Genomic DNA, 21,216 nt, shown 5'->3' with positions numbered 1-21,216 from the left:
AGTGGCAGTGTTGGGGATGACTCACCCATGCACCACTTCCCATTGCAAAGCAGTTTTTAAAATAACATGGCAATGCTAAACATCAAGCAGCCACACTATTTTAATAAATGGAGATCCCTGCAGAGTATATAGTACACCACATTTGTCAAGATAAGTGTATCAGTGTAAAATGTCATATTATCCTAGACAAAGAAATTGACCCAGATAGCAATGTTAAAAACAGAGTAAAGGGTCTAATTTAAACTGACAACACAAGGAATTTCAAAAGTTAAAGCTACCAATCTATTCTTAGCTCACTCCATTCTCCATATGTATAGTAGGGCTCTCAAAACAGTAAGTAAATCTTATGTAAGGGATATTACATATTCATTTCTAATGTGTGATAAATGATATTCCTGTCTACTGAACAATCTCCCACTGCACATTTCAAGTAGTGCAGTGATGCATGTGGATGCGCCTCAGATTAGAACTGAGCCTGTAATCTCCTTCAGTTCCCACATACATAGGCTTGGCAGAACTATTTTTTTTTATAGTTTTGATGGATAAGATGGTTTGTTTTTAAGCATTTGTCACAGTTGCATGAAATTATAGAGTTGATGTCAGACAATGGGGGTGTGGGCAATTATTTAATAACAGTATAAGCTGAGATTCTAAAAGTTAAAGCTTTATAATTGTTAAATCACAAATTGTTTAATGGAAGCTTTCCTCTTTAATTTTTTCAGACTATATATGATAGTAGTAATAGTAATGTCCTAAATTCTCCTATATGTGGGAGAAAAAACTCACAGGAAAGAGAAATAGGAAAAGGGATCTGTGCCTATCTGAAAATTTTCCTTCTTCAAGTAATAAGGTCCACAGATCCATTATAATGGGTACTTGCCAGCTTGCAGCTTGGGGGCAGGACCAGAATTGTCAGTCACTGGCAGCAGGGAAATTCTTTGCCTCTTGAAGTTCCCTCTAAATGAGATAACTTGCACTGCCAAAATAATTCAAATCTACTCTTCTAAATAACATGTTAAATATATTTTGAGAAAAAAGCACAACCATGTCTTAGTAAATTCCAGCTACCGACAACAAATCCAAACCCTTGAATGGTAATTTCCATCTTTACTCTGGATGATCCACTTTTCTCCACAATGGGCTGGATCTGTGGACCTTATTACTCAAAAAAAAAAAAGGAAAATTTCAAGTAAATATAGAAATTTTTTCCTATTCTTTTGTACTAAGCTCCTCAGATCCATTACAATAGGATTTTCATAGCATTGTGGCTCCAGGGTGGGAAGCAGGTTCACCCTTTAAATGGGGAAATCCAAAATGAGATAAATTTTACATAAATAGCTTCTCTATCTTCCCCTGGGCACTAAGATCTGGAGAAATTTCTGCCAAAAGAAAGGAAATGGCATTAGCTAAGATTGGATGACCAATAGGCAAAATTTGGTGAACTTATGTATTGATGGCGATGGGGCTGTCTAACAGTTCTCCATAAAGGAGACATGATTACTATGCCTTGAGACTGTCAGTGTTCCTAAGAACTGGATGTTGATGGATACCCAAAGAATGAATTTTTGTTGAATTCATTAGGGCTTGACTAGTATGATAGTTGTGAAGTCTACTCCTCTGAATTATTTTATCAGATACAGAGATTTGCACCATACCTCCTCTTACAGAACAGGCAGGAGATTTGTATCCCCTAAATATGTACATGTCCTGGGATTCACACAGATCTGTGAACACATATGGAGTTTGAGGGTAAATTCCTGGCTCCACTGAAATCAATGGCAAAACTCCCATTGACTTCAATAGAGCCAGTATTTCACCCTCAGTGTCTCCACACTACTTCCATGCCCTCCATTCTTTCCCACTGATGGGATTAGCGTTTTTTTTTTAATTTGGTAAACCCCTGGGACACAGGGAAGTGGGGATGATGCTATATAGTATAGAACTACCCATATGTCTTCTCTCTTCCTCTCCGGCTTCAGAGAACCCACTATGGATGTACTACGGGGACTGGGACTACAACAGGATTGAAGTAAAGGAGGCAGCATTGCAGAATTAGTACTTCCTCTCTTTCATGCCTCACCTAACCTTGATGTACCCTATCCTGGTCCCTGCCCCTGAAGCAGACAGAATAATCAGAGCCATTAAGTTTTACGGTATGTTAAACATCTTCAAAGGATACTAAAGGCCTGATTATGCTGATCAATATTGAGAAACAGGCTAAATTCAAGTACAGCATAGTACTACATACTCATATACTGTAACTTGTTATCTTTATGCTTTAGGAAGATGCGGAAGTCAACATTTTTCCAGTATGTTTGCTGTAATTTTATGAATTATGGTTCTGAATCTAATACCATACATATGAGGTGATATATTTGACATTCTTACACATACACACTCGGAGTGAACAAGAAGTCAAAGGGAAGTCAGAGGTTTCTTTTCATTTCATAAACATTGCCTACAGCTTTGTTAATTTATTGCCATGAAAACACTGTTACTACTTAATGCACTACTACATTTGTCAATGGTCAGCTTTCCCTAAGGTATATTTCAGAACATTCCACTACTCATAGTTGATACAGCTATTCCAAAGCAACCAGATCTTTAGAGGAAGATTCATGTTTAAATCTAGCATGGGTGAGTGTTCCCACTTCTGCAAAGCACAATATTGCATTTGCTTCTTTATAAAGCCCTGACCAAATTTTCAGTTTCGGAACCCAGTACAGTACAGTTTAATTTAAAGGTGCATAGTTAGTAACCTTACATTTTAGATATTATATATCTAAAAATATTCTATAATACCAAGGACTTAAACATACTGAAACCAATATCACAGTGGTTAGCTCACAATTCTAATTATAGGATAGCATAATTGAAAAGTTGAGTCTTACTAGCATAGATCTTAAACTTCGGTGGGAAATGTGGGTAGATGTCTGCATAGATGATCATTTGAATCTAGTTTATTGATTTTGAACATTTGTATGCACTCCAAAATGTTATGACCTCAAATGTTTTATTATTTTTAGTATACACTTTCCAAGCATGCTGATAATCACCATTCAGGAATAATATTGTGAATCAAGATGAGGTCACATAGGCCTATGTCACAGTACATGGTTTTATGAGAACTCTAATAAATATTGAAATCTACATCAGTACAAGTTTATTGCTGCTAAGCAAATCATCTTAATTGCTTGGGTTATTTTTTAATAATGTATGTATGTTTTAATGAATTTATTTTTTATGTATTTGCAATTCTCAGTGGAAGAAAAATTGAATAAAGTTCCTCAAGAACAAGTCAGGTCATTCATTTCAATTAGAAGCAATAATGAAATTTCACTATACTATTAGATGTCACTTAGGCTATATAAAAGATAAATAGACTACTTAATTGCTCTTGACATGTTCCACAGTTATATGTCCCCACTTGTCTTTATATTGACAAAAGTGGTGAGTCCTCTGTCCCATACCAAAGTAACATTTTAGTAGCAATTAAGCAGAATTGTTCACAAACTTTAGGAGATTAGATATAGACTAACAAATCTGCTCTAGCACTACTCCTCAAACACAGTGTTGAAATAGTCCACTTTGCACTGACATCACCAAAAGGTTTTAATGAAGCAAAGGTGCTATCTTCTTTATTTAATCTGATTTGGTTGTTGCTAGCACTCTTCCCTCTCCCCAGAGAAGATATTTGTCTCCCCTTCATCTCACTTATTCCTCAAAAAATGACTTTGTAATTTTCCTTCCTGTCTTTCATAAGGCAGATTCCTTTCAGAGTCTGCTTCTGGTTCTTTGAGTCCTGTAAGGTAGGCAAGTTAAGTCAGGAACAAGCTTCATTCCATGAATCTGTAATGGATTCCAGGGCTTCAATTCATTATGGCTCCTTTTCATTATTAGAGCCATCTCCCAATAGTTGCTTTGCATCACATGTAATTCCCTCATCAATCAGAAAAAAAAATTTAAAAACTGCAGATGTGAATTCTGTGAACAGAAAGATTTCTCAGAATTTTTTTTTAAACCAATAACATGTTTTCATACGAATCAACTACCCTACTTGACAGCTACTCCATACATGGAAGCCTCACTGAGATCAATGTGTGCTCCATGTATAAAACAGCTGCAGGATTGGGCCCCAACTGTAAACTAGAAATCCACCACCTTTTTAAGAATCTCACTTTTAATTGTGACTTCTGAATGTGGTCAGTCAGATACAGGGGACTTGAAAATAAAATAGGTAGCCTTCAAAATTCAAGAGCAAAAATTTTACTTCTATGAAGTTTTCCTTAGTTAGTTAATCTCTGAAAAATAAAGAAATAATTAGAAAAAGTGCTTCCTTGCTCTAACTCCCACGTAAATCCACAATATGGTTAGTGATAGACCTGCATGTCTGAAATCACCCTAGGCAGATGGCTTGAATTCAAAATTCATTCTTCTTAAAGCAAGTCATATTAAATTATGTCAAGTAGTCATGACTGCTACTTTTAATTTGAGGCTAATTTTGTTTGTTCAGATTCAAAAGAAATACCATCCAGATTCTTTATCTCTATTGATGTGCAGATACATACTTCACCTGAAACACAAAAACAAAAATATCACAAGTGACAGCTCTACAGTCCCGCATCCCTACATTGCCATACAAGATATATATTCAATTTGGGTCTTCCAAGTCCACAGTTCACAAAAAAAGCTAAAGGACACAAACTAGAAGTGGTGGTAGTGTTTCCAGTTCCCAGAGACATTTAAAAATAAAATCCTATAAAACAGCCTGCATAAAATTTGATGTCTGAGGTCTTCCTAAAACATTTTAATGGAAGCAGTAGGTACTCTCAGGAAACAAATAGAAATCCAAAAATAAATATATTCTTAGATAGCATTTTTCATCCACAGATGACAAAACACTTAGGAAAGGTAAGTATATTTTATCCTCCATTTACAATTGGGTAAACCAAGAGGAAGTGACTCACACAGCGTCACATGGCAGAGCTGTGAACAGACCTCAAATTGCCTGATGGCCAGTGCCCTACCCACCAGGTCATATTTACTCTCAGATTGACACACCTTTTGATGAATATATGCAATAAATAAGCAGTAAACCTTGAAAAGTTGTGTTTTATTACTCATTCAGCAAATTGCATGCTTAGCTTAGAAGATGATACTTGCAATTTCTTCTGAAATGCAGACTGTATACATCATCTACAAAAAATAGCACAAATTTTGCTAAAGGCATATCAGATTTTCTTCTTCTAAAGTAATAAACTTCCAAAAAAATTACTGCTGTCATAATAAATCCATTTTCCACATTACGTATGATGCAGCATGTTATTTTCTGACATTCAATGGGTGTTGTTCACAGTAATACACCACCACGCGATTTTTTTCAAATGGCTCAAAGGGAATACTGAAGACTGATTGTAGCAAAGGGTGACACTCGGAACATGTTGAATAATATACACTGAAATCATGCCAACTCTAGACTTTCTTTTAACATTATATGATATGAACTGGTTCATTAAGAGGATTTATAAAACCAAGAGGTTTCTAGTCTAAAAATATCATTCAAGAGTAAATAAGCTGGGAGACAACCTGACATAAACCTAGGAAATTTAAACTTAAAGCTGTCACTCCGTTCATCACCTACCCCTTTATACTTCAGTGTGTTGCATTTGAGGCTAAAACCCTACCAACTTAATCATACAACTATACAAGTATTCCCATTAAAGGCAATGATGCTACTTGCACAAGGTGAGCAGGGTTTGGTCTCAAGTAGTTAACCTGCAAGCCATCACACATAAATAAGGAGAGTGAAAGAAGAAACAGCAACCATTGATTTGAACTTCCTTGATGCTGTGTGTGTGTGTTTGTATCTTAGTGTTTTAATGTTCCAACAACACAGATATATAGTAAAAGCTCTGTTTGATAAGAAATGAGCCACATGAATATGAAGCTAGAACATTGGGAAAAAAGTTGTCTGCTTGTAAAGAACAAATCAAATATAATCGCGGAAATGGACAGCATGCAGCTCCAGTGACACTTTCTGTGACAACTATTTAAAAGTTCCAGATTCAAGTGAAGGATTGAGAGAGAGAGAGAGAGAGAGAGAGAGAGAGAGAGAGAGAGAGAGACACCGACCTTTGATGGCAGTTTAGAAAACAAGAAGAGTCAGGCAAATCATAATTTATGAGAGAAAAATCACAGTTAATAAGTTTTCAGAAGATGATGTATTTACACATGATACAAGAATTCATATAGGCTTTGCCATATCAGATCATACCATTGGTCCATCAAATTTGGTATGCTGCCTCAAGGAGCAGACAATACCTGATGTTTCAGAAGAAGGTGAATAAAAATAAGCCAACACCGCAATAGAGCTAGCCAACTATTCAATATTATACATGGGAAAAACAAGGAGAGGCCTTCCTTCCAGACCCCAGCAAGTGATCGATTTAAGTCCTTTCAGTCTTTGCATGTATAACTGCAACTTAATGGTCATAAAGTCATCCTTTTACACTTCAGAAAACAGTTTCCTTTCTAGTAACTCTTCTTTCCAGTCTAGTTTTAGCAATCTCCATTAATCTGTCAATTGTGACACATCTCTGATCAGCGTGAACCTGCTCAAGTTCCTTGAAAAAGTTAAAATATTAATGGGAGGCGAGTTGGAGCCTTTCAATTTCAACTAAATTTTAGTATGAGGTGACCCAAACCGATTTAGCCTCTTCAACAAGCTTCAACAACTAGCTGCCAGTTTTTCCCCCCAATAAAGGCTTTTCAGAACACTGAGCACCCACAACTCTAACAGAAGTAAATGTGAATTGCAAGTGCTCAGTATTTCTGAAAATCAGAACCAAAATCACTAAATAAGATATTTACTAGCACTGGTCCTAATACATTCCCTGAGGCATTCACCACTGACCTTTCTCTTAACTGTGAAGTAAACATACACTACAACACTTAGATTAAAAAACTGGTTCAGTGAAAGAAAACAATGGAATGACCTTTTCACTTAACTACATGAGTATTTATTTTTCTTATCATATTTTCAGTACAGACTATCAAAGCCTTTATGCAATCCAAGTAATTTATATCTGCCAACTCACCTTCCTTTAATATTTTAACTTTTTCAAGGAACTTCAGTGGGTTACAGCCACAGTTTTCACGGAATGCAATTTCACCAAATTGGAACGTACTTTTCCAAGACCCGTACTTTTCTATCCTTTCAAATAGGAGTTCGCTCCCTGTGCACAGACTAAATTACTCCTGGAATGGTTGATGAATAATCATACCACTCTCTAGTTAGCAAGAAAGTTAACAGAAGGAATTATTTTCTAGCATCCTTACATGGCATTTCATAAAATATTAACCAACAGAAACGGACACCAAAAAGTTACCTTCACCAATATGGATGATCCCTATAATTCCCATATATAATGAAAAAAAAAGAAGAGGATAAAACTGGATTATGCCTATTTTGAACTCAAGCCCCAGTCTTTACTAGAGAACTAGTCTAGCCACTTTTACCACAGAGAATAAATAAATAAACCAAACCAAGATCTCAACACATCCCACCACAACAGCACCACAGAAACCTAAACTAAGCATTTGGATCCTGTTAGAACCAGCCAATTTTTGGTCCCACTCCCTTTAAGTTCCCGTATTTAAGCAGTGATCAGGTTTATCCACTCCTATTGTACCCAGAAATCCCAACCACAAACGAAGGTAACTCAAGCAGATTTGGTACCTGGATCCAAACAGAGTCAATCAATATTGGCACCTAACTGTCCAATTCCACTGCCTAAATACGGGAATACGTTTAGCTCCTACAACAGTTTAAGACTCCTGACCCCGATGCATCCAAGCTGAGACGAATTACTGGTGCAAGGGGTAGGGAGAAGGGAAAGATACATGATTCCCTTACCTTGTTGGAGTAAGGGGGCTTGCTCAGGTTGATCCCATCCCGGATAAGTTTATCCCTAATCATGATTTTCAGTTTCAGTTTTGGGTAAATCACCAGCTCCCTGCTGCGGGGCCCAAGTTTCTGGCTCCTGGGGGTCCCCGGGTTCCCTTGACCTTGGAGGGAGCCTAGCCCTCGCCATCCCTTAGTCTCATACTGCTCCACCAGGTGGCTAGTGTAGATCTCCGGGGACGGAGAGGGCGAGCCCTGCTGCTGCTGCTGAGGCTCCAAGGTGAAATAGAGACCAGCAGCGGTCTCGTCCTCCTCTTTCAACCTCATCACTGCTTCAAGGATTCGGCGCCTGTGGTGGGGCACCAACACCCCAATGGCATCCAGGTCCGGGTCCCCTATTTGCTTGCAAACCTCCAGGTCATCATAGCCATTATCTACGAAGGACTCCGCATACTGGGAAAGCTGCAGGGTCTTCAGCCACTCATAGACTATGTTGGTGCACATGTTAGCTGCAAAATAATAATTGCAACTTTTAACACCGAAGCCAGGCTCCCCTTTCCTTCTCTTGCAAAACAAGCAACCAGCAGACCAAAATCTGCGATCAAATTAAAAGAGCAACATGCACAAGTCGAGTTCTGGAAACCAACATCCCCCAGGAACAAAACAAATCTCCAAAGAAGCAGCAGACGCAGATCGCAGGCGTTGCTGAACGAATCCTCTTATTCCTTCTTCTCTCCTACAACCAAGCAGAGGAGTCTGTGTCAGAGGAGAAGAGAGACTTGGGTTGGAGAAAGGGGTGATTCTTAAGGGGGCACCCCCTAAAATCCCAGGTCACGGCAGACATTACCTCCAAAACAGAGTGTATTTGCTGTCACTGTGTTTTCTCCGCCTCCGCCTGATTTTAGTTTCTTTTTTCCTTCATTCCCATCTTTTTTTTCTGTTGCATGACGCGTCTCTGTTTACTATGTGCTTTTTTTTTAACGTAGTACCCTGTTGACTTGAGGAAGAGTACGATCCTGCACGCTCGCCCAGCAGCATGTGTCTGTGCAAGGCTTCCTACTAGCTCGCTCTTCAGGGCGTGCAAATCGTTGCTTTTCTTTTTCAAAAGACTCCTCTCGGATTGAAAAAATAATCCCGGTCACTTCCCCGAGTTACTTTCCCTCTTCTCCTTCACCTCTGCGAGGATGGCCAAGACGCGTCGCTAGCGCAAGCTCAGAAATTCAACAGTTTTCCACCCTCCCTCTCCTCCTTTTCCGCCTTTAATCCCACCTTCCCCGCGCAGTCCTGGGGAGGGGAGGGGAGGGGAGGGGAAGGGGTAGGATAGGGGGAGTCTCTTCTTCAGCCTCCAGCCCCCACCCCGCTCCCAACTTTCTCGTGCCCGGGGTGGCACCGTGACGCCGGGTGGCCTGGGGAGCCGCCGAGGAGGCGAGGTTGCCGGGCGCCAGGCAGGCAGGAGTCGGCGCGGGAGCCGCACGCGGGGCTGCTGAGGGTTTGTTTGGGTGGCGAAGGCGGCCCGCCAGCCCGGTGCATTCACAAGCGGCGGCCGCTACAATTTGGCTTCGCGGTGGATGAGCTGAGCTGAGCTGCAGCAGGTTACTCGCCTCACCCCGCTGTCTTCTTGTTTCTAACGGGTTGTGTGTTTCCTGCGTGTGAGAGACACCCGCTGGGCTCCTCGGATCCCGCCCTTCGGGCTCGTCTCCCTCCCCAGCCCGGAGCTCTCTGAAGCAACGGGAGCAGCTTTCCCCTCTACCCCGGGCACTCACAGGGGTTTTCTCCCCCTCCTACCTCTGGCTGTTCCCGCCCCCCTTCTCCGTCTGTCTGTGCCCACTGCCCACACCTGCCTCCTGCGCTCACTCGCAGCCCCCCTCGCTCCAAACCAGCCCCAACTTCCACGCCCTGGAGCAAACCCGCCTGAGGCAGTGACCCAGTCAGCTGCGCCGCCGGGCTCCTCCGGCGACGGGAGCCAAGGGCCCGGGACTGCCGGAGCAGAGGCGGGGCCGGAGAGGGACTTCGGGGTAGGTCATCCACGCGTTTGCATGGTAGCAGCAACAGCCCCAGCGGGACACGTGCAGCGCCCTGCGTGGGCTCTGGGTGCTGCTGCGGGCGGGGAAGGGAGCAGAGCGCTAAGGGGTTAACAGGCTGCAGCTGGGAAAATGTCTCCCCTGGTCTGTCTCTCTGGCTCGCAGGAGTTTGGGCGTCTGTTGCAGCCCCCAGGGGAGCCCCAAACTTGACCCCAGGCTTGGAAGAAGAAACACGAGGCAGAGAAGCGGCAGCGCTAGGGGCCCCGGGTGGTCTTGCTGCTGCTCCCCTCTCTTTCCTGTTCCCCCCTTCTCCGGAGAGCAGCGGCTACGAATTAGAAGCCGAGGTGCAGCCGTGACCGTGACACTATCACTGTCTGCTGGTGGGGTTGGTTCTCTTTGCACCCGGGAAGCAGCTGCGGGGGGGGATGCTCGCGGGGGGGGGGTTTGGAGGAGTCTCTAAACTTTCCTCTAGGAATTTGGGGGTAGGGGAGAGCAAAGTCCCCAGGCTTCAGCCGCCTCTCGCGCTCTCCCCGGCCGGCGGGTGTGTCTGTGTCAGCGGCTATGGGCGCCGGGAAGCCGAGCTGCTGCTTCAGTCTGTTTCTCTCAGGATCTTCCCCAGCTCTCTCCAACTCTGGACCGGCAGCGCCCTCTCAAGCCCTCTGGTGTAAATGCAGCCCAGAGCTGTCCGCAAACCACTCAAGCTACCTCCCTTCCACCACCTCCCCCCGTGCTGACACCTAGTACCCCTCTAGCCAGTCACTCTCGCAGCCCCCTGCTGGGGCTTTCAGCAAGTCTCCCCTGCCTAGGGCTAGATTCTGCCCTTAGATAGACCAAGCCAGCAGTGCGTTTAAGGGCTCTTCGTGGGGGGAGCGGTTTAGAGCTGGGAGGACCCGCGCATAGTGGTTTCCAGATTTGTCTAGGGCGCAGCCAGGCACCGGCTATTTGCACTTGGCTACTCCCCTTGCAGAGAAAGGACGTGCAGCTGCGGATCGGCAGTGAAGGCTTTCCCTAGTGGCAAAAATGTACTAAGTCTTGAGAAAATCTTCTGTACTTGAGGGGCTCAGGTAGAACTCACACGTGGGAGGACCCCAGCATGAATCAAGCAATAGATTATTTATAGTAGGTGTCTAGTAGTAATTCTGAATGGTGTCCGAATAGTTCTGTTTCTGCTGAGCTTTTGGGAACAGCTGTTTGGTTATGTAAGCATAGAAATGGGAGCTGTCCCTTTAACAAAGGGTCAGGGCCCTCTGTCACACTGAGCCCTGTGTAAAAGAGTAGGGGTGTAGCCTGGAGCTAGAGTACAGAAAACTCAGCCTGTTTTTTTTTAAGTCACAACTGAGTTTAATGATGCTTGTTCTTCAAAAGAGACATGTTTCATTCTAGAAAGTGTAACACAAGTTTTCTGCAATGCCTTTATTCCAAGGCTGAGCTGATGGCAGCACACAACATTTCCAGTGCAAGGTAATTCAAGGTAGCCTATTTTTTATGAGAGGTATTACATGTCAGAAAACTTTACAGAGCTATGTTGTACAAACAATTGCAAACCTACCAAGGTACAGACGGCACAAAGCAGCATATCACAAATTTACTTACAGCAAAAGATGACTGGAGAGAGGCCAGCATTCATTCCTTCCCACAGCATTTCTGATTTAGCTCCCTGTGCCGTCTCCTAGCATGTTAGGTTTCCCTTACCTTTCAGAAGCAGGGGAAAGGGAAGCACACAGAAGATTTTAAAGCTCCTGCCCAGGCCAGGGAAAGGGGTTGCAGCAGCATGATCTTCTCTTCCCAGACAAGGGGGGTGGGGTGGGGTGAACTGGAAGAGCCAGAGCAGTTGCAGAACCAGCAGGGTTCTTCTCAGCTAGCTGTAGCACTCCAGCCCTGGAGCAGGAAGGAGCAGAACACCAACTCTTCCATGTGCAAAGGGACCAGGTTGTCTAATGGTATGTTCAGCATTTCTGTTTGTCTGCCCTTCCTCAAGAGCGTTTTTGGTTTTGTTTTTGTTATATGGCAGTACGGACAAGAGTGTAGGGAGTAGCCAGAATGTAAAAGTCACAGACTGTTCAATTTTCCGCTCCCAGCAGGTATGCTCAAGCCACATGAGAAGAAAAAGATCTCCCTTACTTCCCCCTGCCCACCATTCCCCTAGAAAGAGAATGAAGTAGATATTCCATAGGCTTGTGCTGTCCCCATTCTCTGAGAAAACAAATAACCACTGAAGATTCTAGAGTGTGAGAGAAGAAGGAAGGAAAAGAAAACAAGTCTGTTAGCTTCCTTCAAACAAAGACAACTACAGGTAGTGCGAATCTTTTGAGGGTGCCGTCAGTAGAATGCAGGAGACTGGGGAAGGCAGGCCCAGGGGCTTCCATAGATTTAAAATTCTGCCTGCTTATCTGAATCTCCAACCTTCAGAAGCCATAATAGTTAAGATTGTCACATTAACAATACATATTCATTAGGGTGCTCATTTAAAAAAAAAACCCCTCAGTTTCAAAGGAACCTCCCAGACAAGATGGCATTTTGGAGAACTGTCTGTGGAGAAAAAGATGGTACATGTTTCCACCTGTGCAATGCAGTATATGCTATACAGATGGGATTTTTCAAATGCACGCAGCTTGGCTTAAAGGCTCCCATTGAAGTCATTTGGGAGCAGAGTTAGGTCAATAAGCACATCTGAAAATCCTACCCCCTAATTGCTTTTGCCAGTTTAAGTCCAAACCTTAAATTTACTTTGAGCCATTTGAGGCTATATGGATGTTTAGCAAATATGATAGAAATGGCACTTGTACGCCCCTGCTGTTGTGTGCTATATAACCTCACATCCCAAAGACATCTCACTTCCTGAGATCAGAGCAGATTCTGATGTAGCCTGAGATCTTGATCCTGCAAACTCTTGAGCACATGCTTAACTTCACTACTTGCATAGTAGTAAAATTAAGCAAATGTATAAGTGTTTTCAGGATCAGGGCTTTAGTGTAGTACTCACAGGACTAATATAGCCATAGGCTAGATGCAATTTTTAGGAATTAAATACAAATTTTTCACATTAATTTCAATATCTATCACTGCTATGCACTATGGGTCAAATTTTACTTTTAAGTATTTTCACCTACCGGTATCTATATTACTTCAGCTCTGCATATACCACAAGCGCAGATTTTGGCCTCACATCTAGGGCCTTTCCAAATAACAAATTAGAAATGAGTTGAAATTTAAGAGCAGGCACATCTGCATGTTTTATACAATTCCCAGGATGCACAACAGAAAGAAGGCACAATGAGTCAAAAGGCTGATAGGTTCAAGCTACACTCTTTCCATCCTGGCTCCCTCAACCCAATATAAAAACTATGCATGGCCTGCAGATAACGTAGTCCAGTAAAAAGGATTGTGCCAGTGTACAACATGTGGAATGGGTGCCTTTGTTTCTGACATTGCCAATGGAGGCAGGAACCAGAAGCTGAACATCTATGAGAGTGCTAGAGATGGCTTATCCTGGAAGGGAGATAGAAAGAAAACAATAATACCTAGTTTTTATAAATAAAAGAGAACAAAGGGGCCTCTCCCCTTATGGTGCTCAACAGGAATTTCAGAAAGGGAATTGAGACCATTTCTCTTTGTTCAGAGGGTGACTGAAGCTGCAGTTTGATATGAACCCCACCAGAACCAGGTAGACAGAGGAAAATTGCATATTTGAAGTCTTCTAGTGGGTCCTTCATGTGTGCAGATTGTGGGAACAAACTTTCACTCCTATATTACAGACAGCTCAGTGATTTTGACAGGCGTTTTCATGTTTGAGGGCATAAAACTAGAATCCAGCCCGAGGACAGAGAGCTCACAATCCAGAATTGTATACATACTTTAATACTTACATAGGAACTGATTCTGCAAACATTAATACATGTGTTTATACTGTGAATAGCCTAAAATCAATAGAGCTACTCACAGTACTTAAGTATGTGTGTAAGTGTTAACACTATCAGGACCATAAAGCTTACATTTTATCTATAATTGAATAAAAAGAGAGATTATTCTACTGAATGTTTGTAGGTTGGTTGATAGCTTATTACATTTATTTTTTAAGTTTGTAGGAAAATTTCAACTTTATTCTCCAAATCTTCATTAGGTCACAAAAGTGGGAAAATTAATTGGAATTTGTGCTGGAAATTCTAGTAATCTTTTAGGTGATGTACTAAGTTCCAAAGCCTGCACACGTCTGTTTAGGCCTGTTGTACATAGCAAGTACTTAATATTCACCGTTAAAGCAATAACTGAGTTTTTAACCTATAAACAAGTTGGTACCAAACAGTAGGGTCCAGATTCTCCACTGCAAGATATGTGAAGCATAGAGGAGTCAATGGAAGTTATTAATATTCTGTGCCAGGAGAATCAGGCCCCAAAATTAGGAGTAGACGGAAAAGAAAATGCAACTTCTTAAATTATTTTCTTACTATTTTTTTCTGTAAGCTGTGCTTTTTTTGAAAACTGCCAGAGTGGAGTTGGCCGGTCTCACCATGTCAGGCTCTGTTATTGATATAATGCAATCTACTATGATTGATGTTGTCAGAAAGGATGTTTCACAGCAATGACAGGTTGGCTCAGAAAATGTAAAGGATGTAAAGCATTTATTTATATATACTTTAAACAGAAGTTCACTGTCTCGGTATACCAATAAGTGGCCAAGGATTCATCCTGGCTGGACCCTGGGGGAAATTTCCAAACAGCATATCAGTCAATTTATTTCTGTTAAAGTACATTATTTCAGATTGTTTTATAAGGCATAAGGGAGTTTGTTTATGGTGCTGTTTGAGAGACATGACTTAACACATTTTAAAAGATATTTTTAATCTCAAGGATTTTTCTGTATTGTCACATATTTACCTCAATCTCGACATAATGTTATGCCTGCTGTTGCTCCTTATAAGAGTGCGGATACAATCCTTATTGCCGTGAGAGAGGCATGTAATGTCTGTTGGCTCTCATTCAGTATGGATGGTGCAGGGAACATATTACGTGACTGGAAATGTCCTTTTCCGTGATGCAGGATGGGGTTGTCATGTTCTGGGGTTCAACTCAGCCTGTAACTCTGAATGCCTTAAAATGCTCTGCTGCTGCAGCTCCTTATCTGGATGCTCCCAGCTAGCATACAACCATTCACTGATTTCAGCAGCTCTGACTCCAGCAGCTTGCTTGTTACACTGCAGCCCTGCTCTGGTCTCCACCAGCCTTGGTTATCATTAGCCAAGTGACCTCAACACACTCCCAGTCTTGAATTTCCTCAAAACTATCTGCCCTGAAGGGTCCAGCCCTCTCCTGGAACGCTCAGAGAAGTATAATGAGGTTTGTTTGCTCCTTTAAAGAGACAAAAACACATTACAATTTCTACTCCTGGGGGAATTCTGTGCCAAATAATTAAAAATTCTGTGCCAAAGAAATAAAAATTCTGCACACAGTATGTGTCTGTAACAATCTAGACACATACACAAAAATTCCTCCAAGAGCAGAGTGTTAAAGAAACCCCTATGACAACCCAGCTCCTCCCAGAGCCCAGCCAGGGGGCCAGACACCCACAGTCCCTCCCCCTGAGTCTAGCCGCAGGGACCCCTCAGCCCAGACACCAGCCCCCCACCCCCAAAGCCCAGCTGTGCCCCCCCAGCCCAGACACCCACCCTCTGAGTTCAGACACTGCCCTCCTCCTCCCACCAGAGCCCAGCCCTGGTCCCCTCAGGCCAGACACCTGCCTCCCTCCCCCTCGCAGCCGTGGTCCCACCAGGCCAGACACCCACCCCCTTCCCCACCCCAGGCCCAGCCGTGCCTCCCACCAGGCCAGCCTCCTCTCCCATGGTCCCTCAGCCCAGACACCAGCCCCCTTTCCTGCCCAGGATCCAGAAGGAGAAACAGCCTGTTGCTAGGTCCCAGCCAGGCTTGCATGGAGTTTCCTACATCCTGCCATTTCCTTCCCTCAGGGTGTGCTGGGAACTGCAGCTGCCATGAACTCTCTACTCCCCTCTTCCTCCCCACTCACCCACCCACCCCAGCCTCCAGTGTCTTCTGTGTGTGAGCTGGGCTCTGCCAGCTCCAGTGACCCCTAGTGGTAGCCAGCAGCACTGCAGCTCATTTCAATCAGAGAAAGGAAATTATGCACAAAAACCATTAATTTCTGCATTGTGCAATGGTGCAGAATTCCCCCTGGAGTAAATTTCTTAACTTAATTGGAGTAAATTCCATTCAAGCAGAGCACTGAGTTAGTTTATTGTAAACATAAAACAAGTTTAAGACATTATATGGGGGAAAAAAGGCTGTCCTGGTAAAACTGGAGGTATGGTTTCCTTCATTAGGTTATGCTGCCTGATCTAACAATTGTGGTGCTAAATCCCAACTCCCTTAATGGAGGGTGGGGATAGTAGAGAAGCTGCCTCTTCTAGCGAGATGTCCCTTTCTGGCTCTTCAGACCTACAGAAATTAGCTTATTGGAATATGACAGAACCTCTGTAAAATCAAAGGGTGAAATCCTGGTCCAATGAAGTCAATGGAAAACTCTTCATTGATTTCAATTAGGAGTTAGGCACCTAGGGGCTTTTGAATATCTCACGAGGTGCCTGTTTGCATCTTTAGGCACCTAAATACCTTTAAAAATTTGGCCCTTAACTTCTGCCCCTCCTACACTTGGGTACTAGATACAACTGCAGCTACTGCCAAAGAGAGGCCCTTCTCAGTTCCCCCTGAACATACACTGTACTCCCCTCATCTATCTCCCCTAACTCTCCTTGCTCCACTCCACCCGCAGTCTGCTCTGTCTCCATTGCTCTGTCTCCCACCCATCTTTACCTTAACTGCTGTGCCTCATTACTTACCCTGTTCATCACCTCCTGTCTGTCCCTTCATCCCTTTCCCTTTTGCTTTTTTCCCCTCTCTAGCCCTACAGCTTCACCTCCCTGCTGATCATCCTCCCCTTGCTGTTCCATGACACCACCTCCACTTTATTCCCTCTCTGCTGTCACTGATTTTCCTCTAACCCCCATTTCTGAATTCCCATACACAAAAGCATTCAGTAGTGAATGGGATGAGCACCATCTTTCTATCTTCCATAGCTCACCTGCTATACACTATATCTAATGTTTCTTGTCCCCCCAACAGAGAGAGAGGAAATGCTAGCATGAACCACATATAGTAGCAACCAACAGGAAGAAGGTCGAGAATGTACATTCTGTGTCTTTATGTCTGTCAAAAGTTTAGGCATCCTCTTTGCAAGAATGAGTCAAGGTGATTCTCCAAAGGAGATAAAACTTCCTTCAGAGCAGTCAGTCCTACTAATCAGTTGCCCACAGGACTGAGCACAATGCATCTGTTAGCCTTGGAAGCAAAAGATATTGGGCAGCTGCTGTGAAAGGGTGCCATATCAGTGGAGTTTGGCCCATTTATACCAGATTAGGAACTGGCTTCTGACCTTGAACTATCACCAGACCAGGTCAAAACAAAGGTATTTTAAAGCATGTTGTGTTTTTCTGAAAGCTCCTCTCCAAATAATCAACATTTTAAAGAATCAAATATTTCCCAAAATCCCCAGAAGTTCCCATTTCAGAGAAGGAATGAGAAATAAATCATCCATGACCTTACTGTCATGCTCTACCCTTTTCCAGCTCTACAATAGTTTGTCAGCCTTCCAGCTAGATCTCCCAAAAGACAGTGCTTCATGTCAGCTCTTGCCTTTCATGTGATCTTTTTCCAGTCACTGAGGCTCAGAGTAGGGGGAAGGAGTTAGCTGTTTTACATTTGCAAAGTTACTGTATATAAATGAGATGCTCCAGAACCAAACTCATTAATCCAAGTCTGGATCAAGGTTTGGGTTAGACATGGCAATGAGAACCTGTTTTGATAATGATCTGAATCTGAACACCTTGAGCTTTCTGAATGTTTGGATTCAAATCCATATTTCAAGCTCCCAAGTTCAAAAGCGTTCAGCTCTAGAGCAAGGGAGTAGAAGACATTCTCCACCTGCTGGCAGTGCAAGAAAGGAAGATGTAGGCAATCCTGCAAACTATGCCAAATGTAAAAGGGTGTCTCCCTCCTGAGCACCCCCTCATGACCTGGGGTCTGTTTTTGCCCTCCTTAATTAGCTGCATACACTGGCTTCAAACACCCCTCCTTAGGGTCTGGAAGGGATTTAACAACACAGAAATTTAGAACTAAACTCCAAGTCCCAAAATAAAATCTACAACGTTCAAATCAGTTCCCTGCTATAGCAGTCCACTCCCAGTCCTTCCTAGCTGGAGCAACTACCCTGGTGTCTCAGCATCTTCACTGCAGGAGCCTCTCTCACTCTTCAGTGTCTCCCTTCTGACTCAGGTCAGCTGCAGCTTCAGGCTTCTGTCCTGCCTGGCACTAGGGTTGCCAGGCATCTGGTTTTCGACTGGAACACCTGGTCGAAAAGGAACCCTGTCAGCACCACTAACCAGGCTGTTAAAAGTCTAGCTGGTGGCACAGCAGGGGCCCAGGACCAAGGCAGAATTCCTGCCCGCCCTAGCTCCGCGTGGCTCCCAGAAGCAGCAGCCAGGTTCCTGCAGCCCCTAGATGCATGAGTGGCGAGGGAGGGATAGCTCAGTGGTTTGAGTATTGGCCTGTTAAACCCAGGGTTGTGAGTTCAATCCTTGAGGGGGGCACTTAGGGATCTGGGGCAAAAATCAGTACTTGGTCCTACTAGTGAAGGCAGGGGGCTGGACTCGATGACCTTTCAAGGTCCCTTCCAGTTCTAGGAGATTGGTATATCTCCAATTATTATTTTATTATTTTTACGCGCTGCCCCCGTCCCCAGGGCTGGCTCTGCAGCTCCCATTGGCCGGGAACTGTGACCAATGAGAGCTGCAGGGGCAGTGTCTGCAGATGCGAGGGAAGCACGCGGAACCTCCCTGGTCGCCCATGCATCTAGAGGCTGCAGGGACCTGGCGGCCACTTCTAGCGGTGTTTACCGTGGCTCCCAGGGACCCCACATCCCAAACCTCATGCACCTAAACTCCCTTCTGGAGCCTGCCCCCCAACACCCTGCACCAACCGCCTCCTGCACCCCAAATCCCTCATCCCCAGTGCCACCCCAGAACCCACCCACCCCCTCACCCTCCTGCACCCCAACCCCCCGCCCCAGTCCGGAGCCTCCTTCTGCACTCCAAACCCCTCAGCCCCACCCCAAAGCATGCACCCCCTCCTGCACTCCAAAACCCTCAACCTTAGCCCAGAGCCCCCTCCTGCAGCCTAAACTCCTCATCCCCAGAGCCCACACACCCCGCCAGAGCCCACACCCTAACCCCCTGCCCCAGCCCAGAGCCCCCTCCTGCACCCCAAACCCCTCATCCACAGCCCCACTCCAGAGCCTGCACCCAGAGCCCTCTCCCGCATCCCAAACCCCTCATCCCTGGCCCCACCCCAGAGCCTTCACCCCCACCCTTTGCCCCAGCATGGTGAAAGTAGGTGAGGTTGGGGGAACATAAGAACGGCCATACTGGGTGGGACCAAAGGTCCATCTAGCCCAGTATCCTGTCTTCCAACAGTGGCCAATGCCAGGTGCCCCAGAGGGAATGAACAGAACCGGTAATCATCAAGTGATCCATCCCCTGTTGCCCATTCCCAGCTTCTGGCAAACAGAGGCTAGGGACACCATCCTTGCCCCTCCTGGCTAATAGTCATTGATGGACCTATCCTCCATGAACTTATCCAGTTCTTTTTTGAACCCTGTTATAGTCTTGACTTTCACAACTATGTCAAGGAGTTTCACAGGTTGACTGTGCATTGTGTGAAAAAATACTTCATTTTGTTTGTTTTAAATCTGTTGCCTATTAATTTCATTTGGTGACCCCTAGTTCTTGTGTTATGAGAAAGAGTAAATAAGAGAGGGGGATGGAGTGAGTGGGAGCGGAGCCTCGGGAAAGGGGCAGTGGTATTGGGTTTTCTTCCATTAGAAAGTTGGCAATCTGACTTCGCACCCCCACTCAAGCTCTTTATTCATTGTCAGACCTCTCCCTTATATCTCTATGCTTGGCCTGAGCTAGTCACATGACCTTCCTATCATGTGACGAAAATCATTTTCCCAACCGGGCAGGTGAGCAGACCTTGTCACGGGTGGGAGGAGGCCCATATCCCCTTGAAGCACCAGCCATCCTGTAATGGGGGGGCTGTATCATTGATCAAAAAAATAGTTAATATATTTTTTTTAAATAATGCAGTTCCACCAAATTTGGGAGGTGTTTGCTCTACTTGGGTGAGGAGACCTGATGCCTTATGGTGCACTACATCCTCATTACTGGGAAGGACTAGTAAGACATTCTGTAATGCAGTAGGGCTTCCTGCAATCAGTCCTAACAGCAATGGACTGTAAAATGGCACAGTGCACAAAAGCTACAGTGTTGATATTGTTCTTGTACTTTTCAATGGAATCTCTATGAATATATCTGCTTCTTTTAATATTCAGCTATGCTAATGGACCAAAGCAATTTGAGAATTGCAGTGTTCTGCATGCCACTGGAATAAATTGATTTAAGCATTATAAATTGGATTCTGTTTTGCTTACATTAATTTTCTTCCCTACCTCAGAACTTGCGCTTTCTCATTTTTTTAAAGGGGAATCTAACATGCTAGCTAATTTATTTTTCTTGTTATTTTGCAGAACCTGCTTTTGCAAACTAATAGGCCCAGTCTGAAGCTGTTAGCCAACCATTGCAACTACATTTTGAGCAAGTCTTCAGATTTCAACATAGTTTCTCTCTGAAAAGGCTGATTTATGTAGACGAATCAGTTGAGGAACATCTTTCTGTGGGTTTTGTTGATTAACAGATATTTAGAAGTCTTACATTTCATTTGAGTGCAGTATTTTGGCCTTAAAGACTAAGGAGGGTAATGTAATTAATGCAAATCAACAGAGGTTTGTGGCAAATAGATCCTGTCAAACTAACTTAATATATTTTTTAATGAGATGAGAAGTTTGGTTGATAAAGGTAATGATGTTGATGTAATATACTTAGACTTCTGTAAGGTGTTTGACTTGGTACTGCACCACATTTTGGTTAAAAAACTAGAAAGATAAAAAATTAACCTGGCACATACTAAGTAGATTAAAAACTGGCTAACCGATATGTCTCAAAATGTAACTGTAAATGGGGAACTGTCGTCGAGTGGGTCTGTTTCCAGTGGAGTCCCTCAGGGGTCAGTTCTTGGCCCTATGCTATTTAATATCTACATCTTTATGACCTGAAGGAAAGCATAAAATCCTTCCTGAAAGTATTTGCAGATGACACACACATTGAGGGAATG

At 43.7% G+C, this 21,216-nt stretch overlaps 1 protein-coding gene across 3 annotated transcripts in view; it reads right to left on the bottom strand.

The window, feature by feature from the left end:
* The window catches only part of SAMD5 (sterile alpha motif domain containing 5), an 85,236-nt gene extending 73,632 nt beyond the window's left edge, over positions 1 to 11,604 (bottom strand). For 2 of the 3 annotated variants that reach the window (XM_045009694.1, XM_045009695.1), the window contains exons 1-2: positions 11,518 to 11,604; positions 7,916 to 8,412 (exon numbers count right to left, since the gene is read on the bottom strand). In XM_045009694.1, the coding sequence (XP_044865629.1) occupies positions 7,916 to 8,412; positions 11,518 to 11,566 (546 nt within the window). In that variant the 5' untranslated portion in view covers positions 11,567 to 11,604. Of the gene's footprint in view, positions 1 to 4,472; positions 4,574 to 7,915; positions 8,413 to 11,517 lie in introns of those variants that run through there. The other variant, XM_045009693.1, reaches the window with a different exon arrangement.
* Between the last annotated feature and the right edge of the window lie 9,612 nt (positions 11,605 to 21,216).

This window comes from Mauremys mutica, chromosome 3, assembly GCF_020497125.1.
Source record: "Mauremys mutica isolate MM-2020 ecotype Southern chromosome 3, ASM2049712v1, whole genome shotgun sequence".
NCBI classification, from domain to species: domain Eukaryota; kingdom Metazoa; phylum Chordata; order Testudines; family Geoemydidae; genus Mauremys; species Mauremys mutica.
Note: the sequence above shows the minus strand (reverse complement) of the source record. Positions and strands in the feature narration are given on the sequence as shown.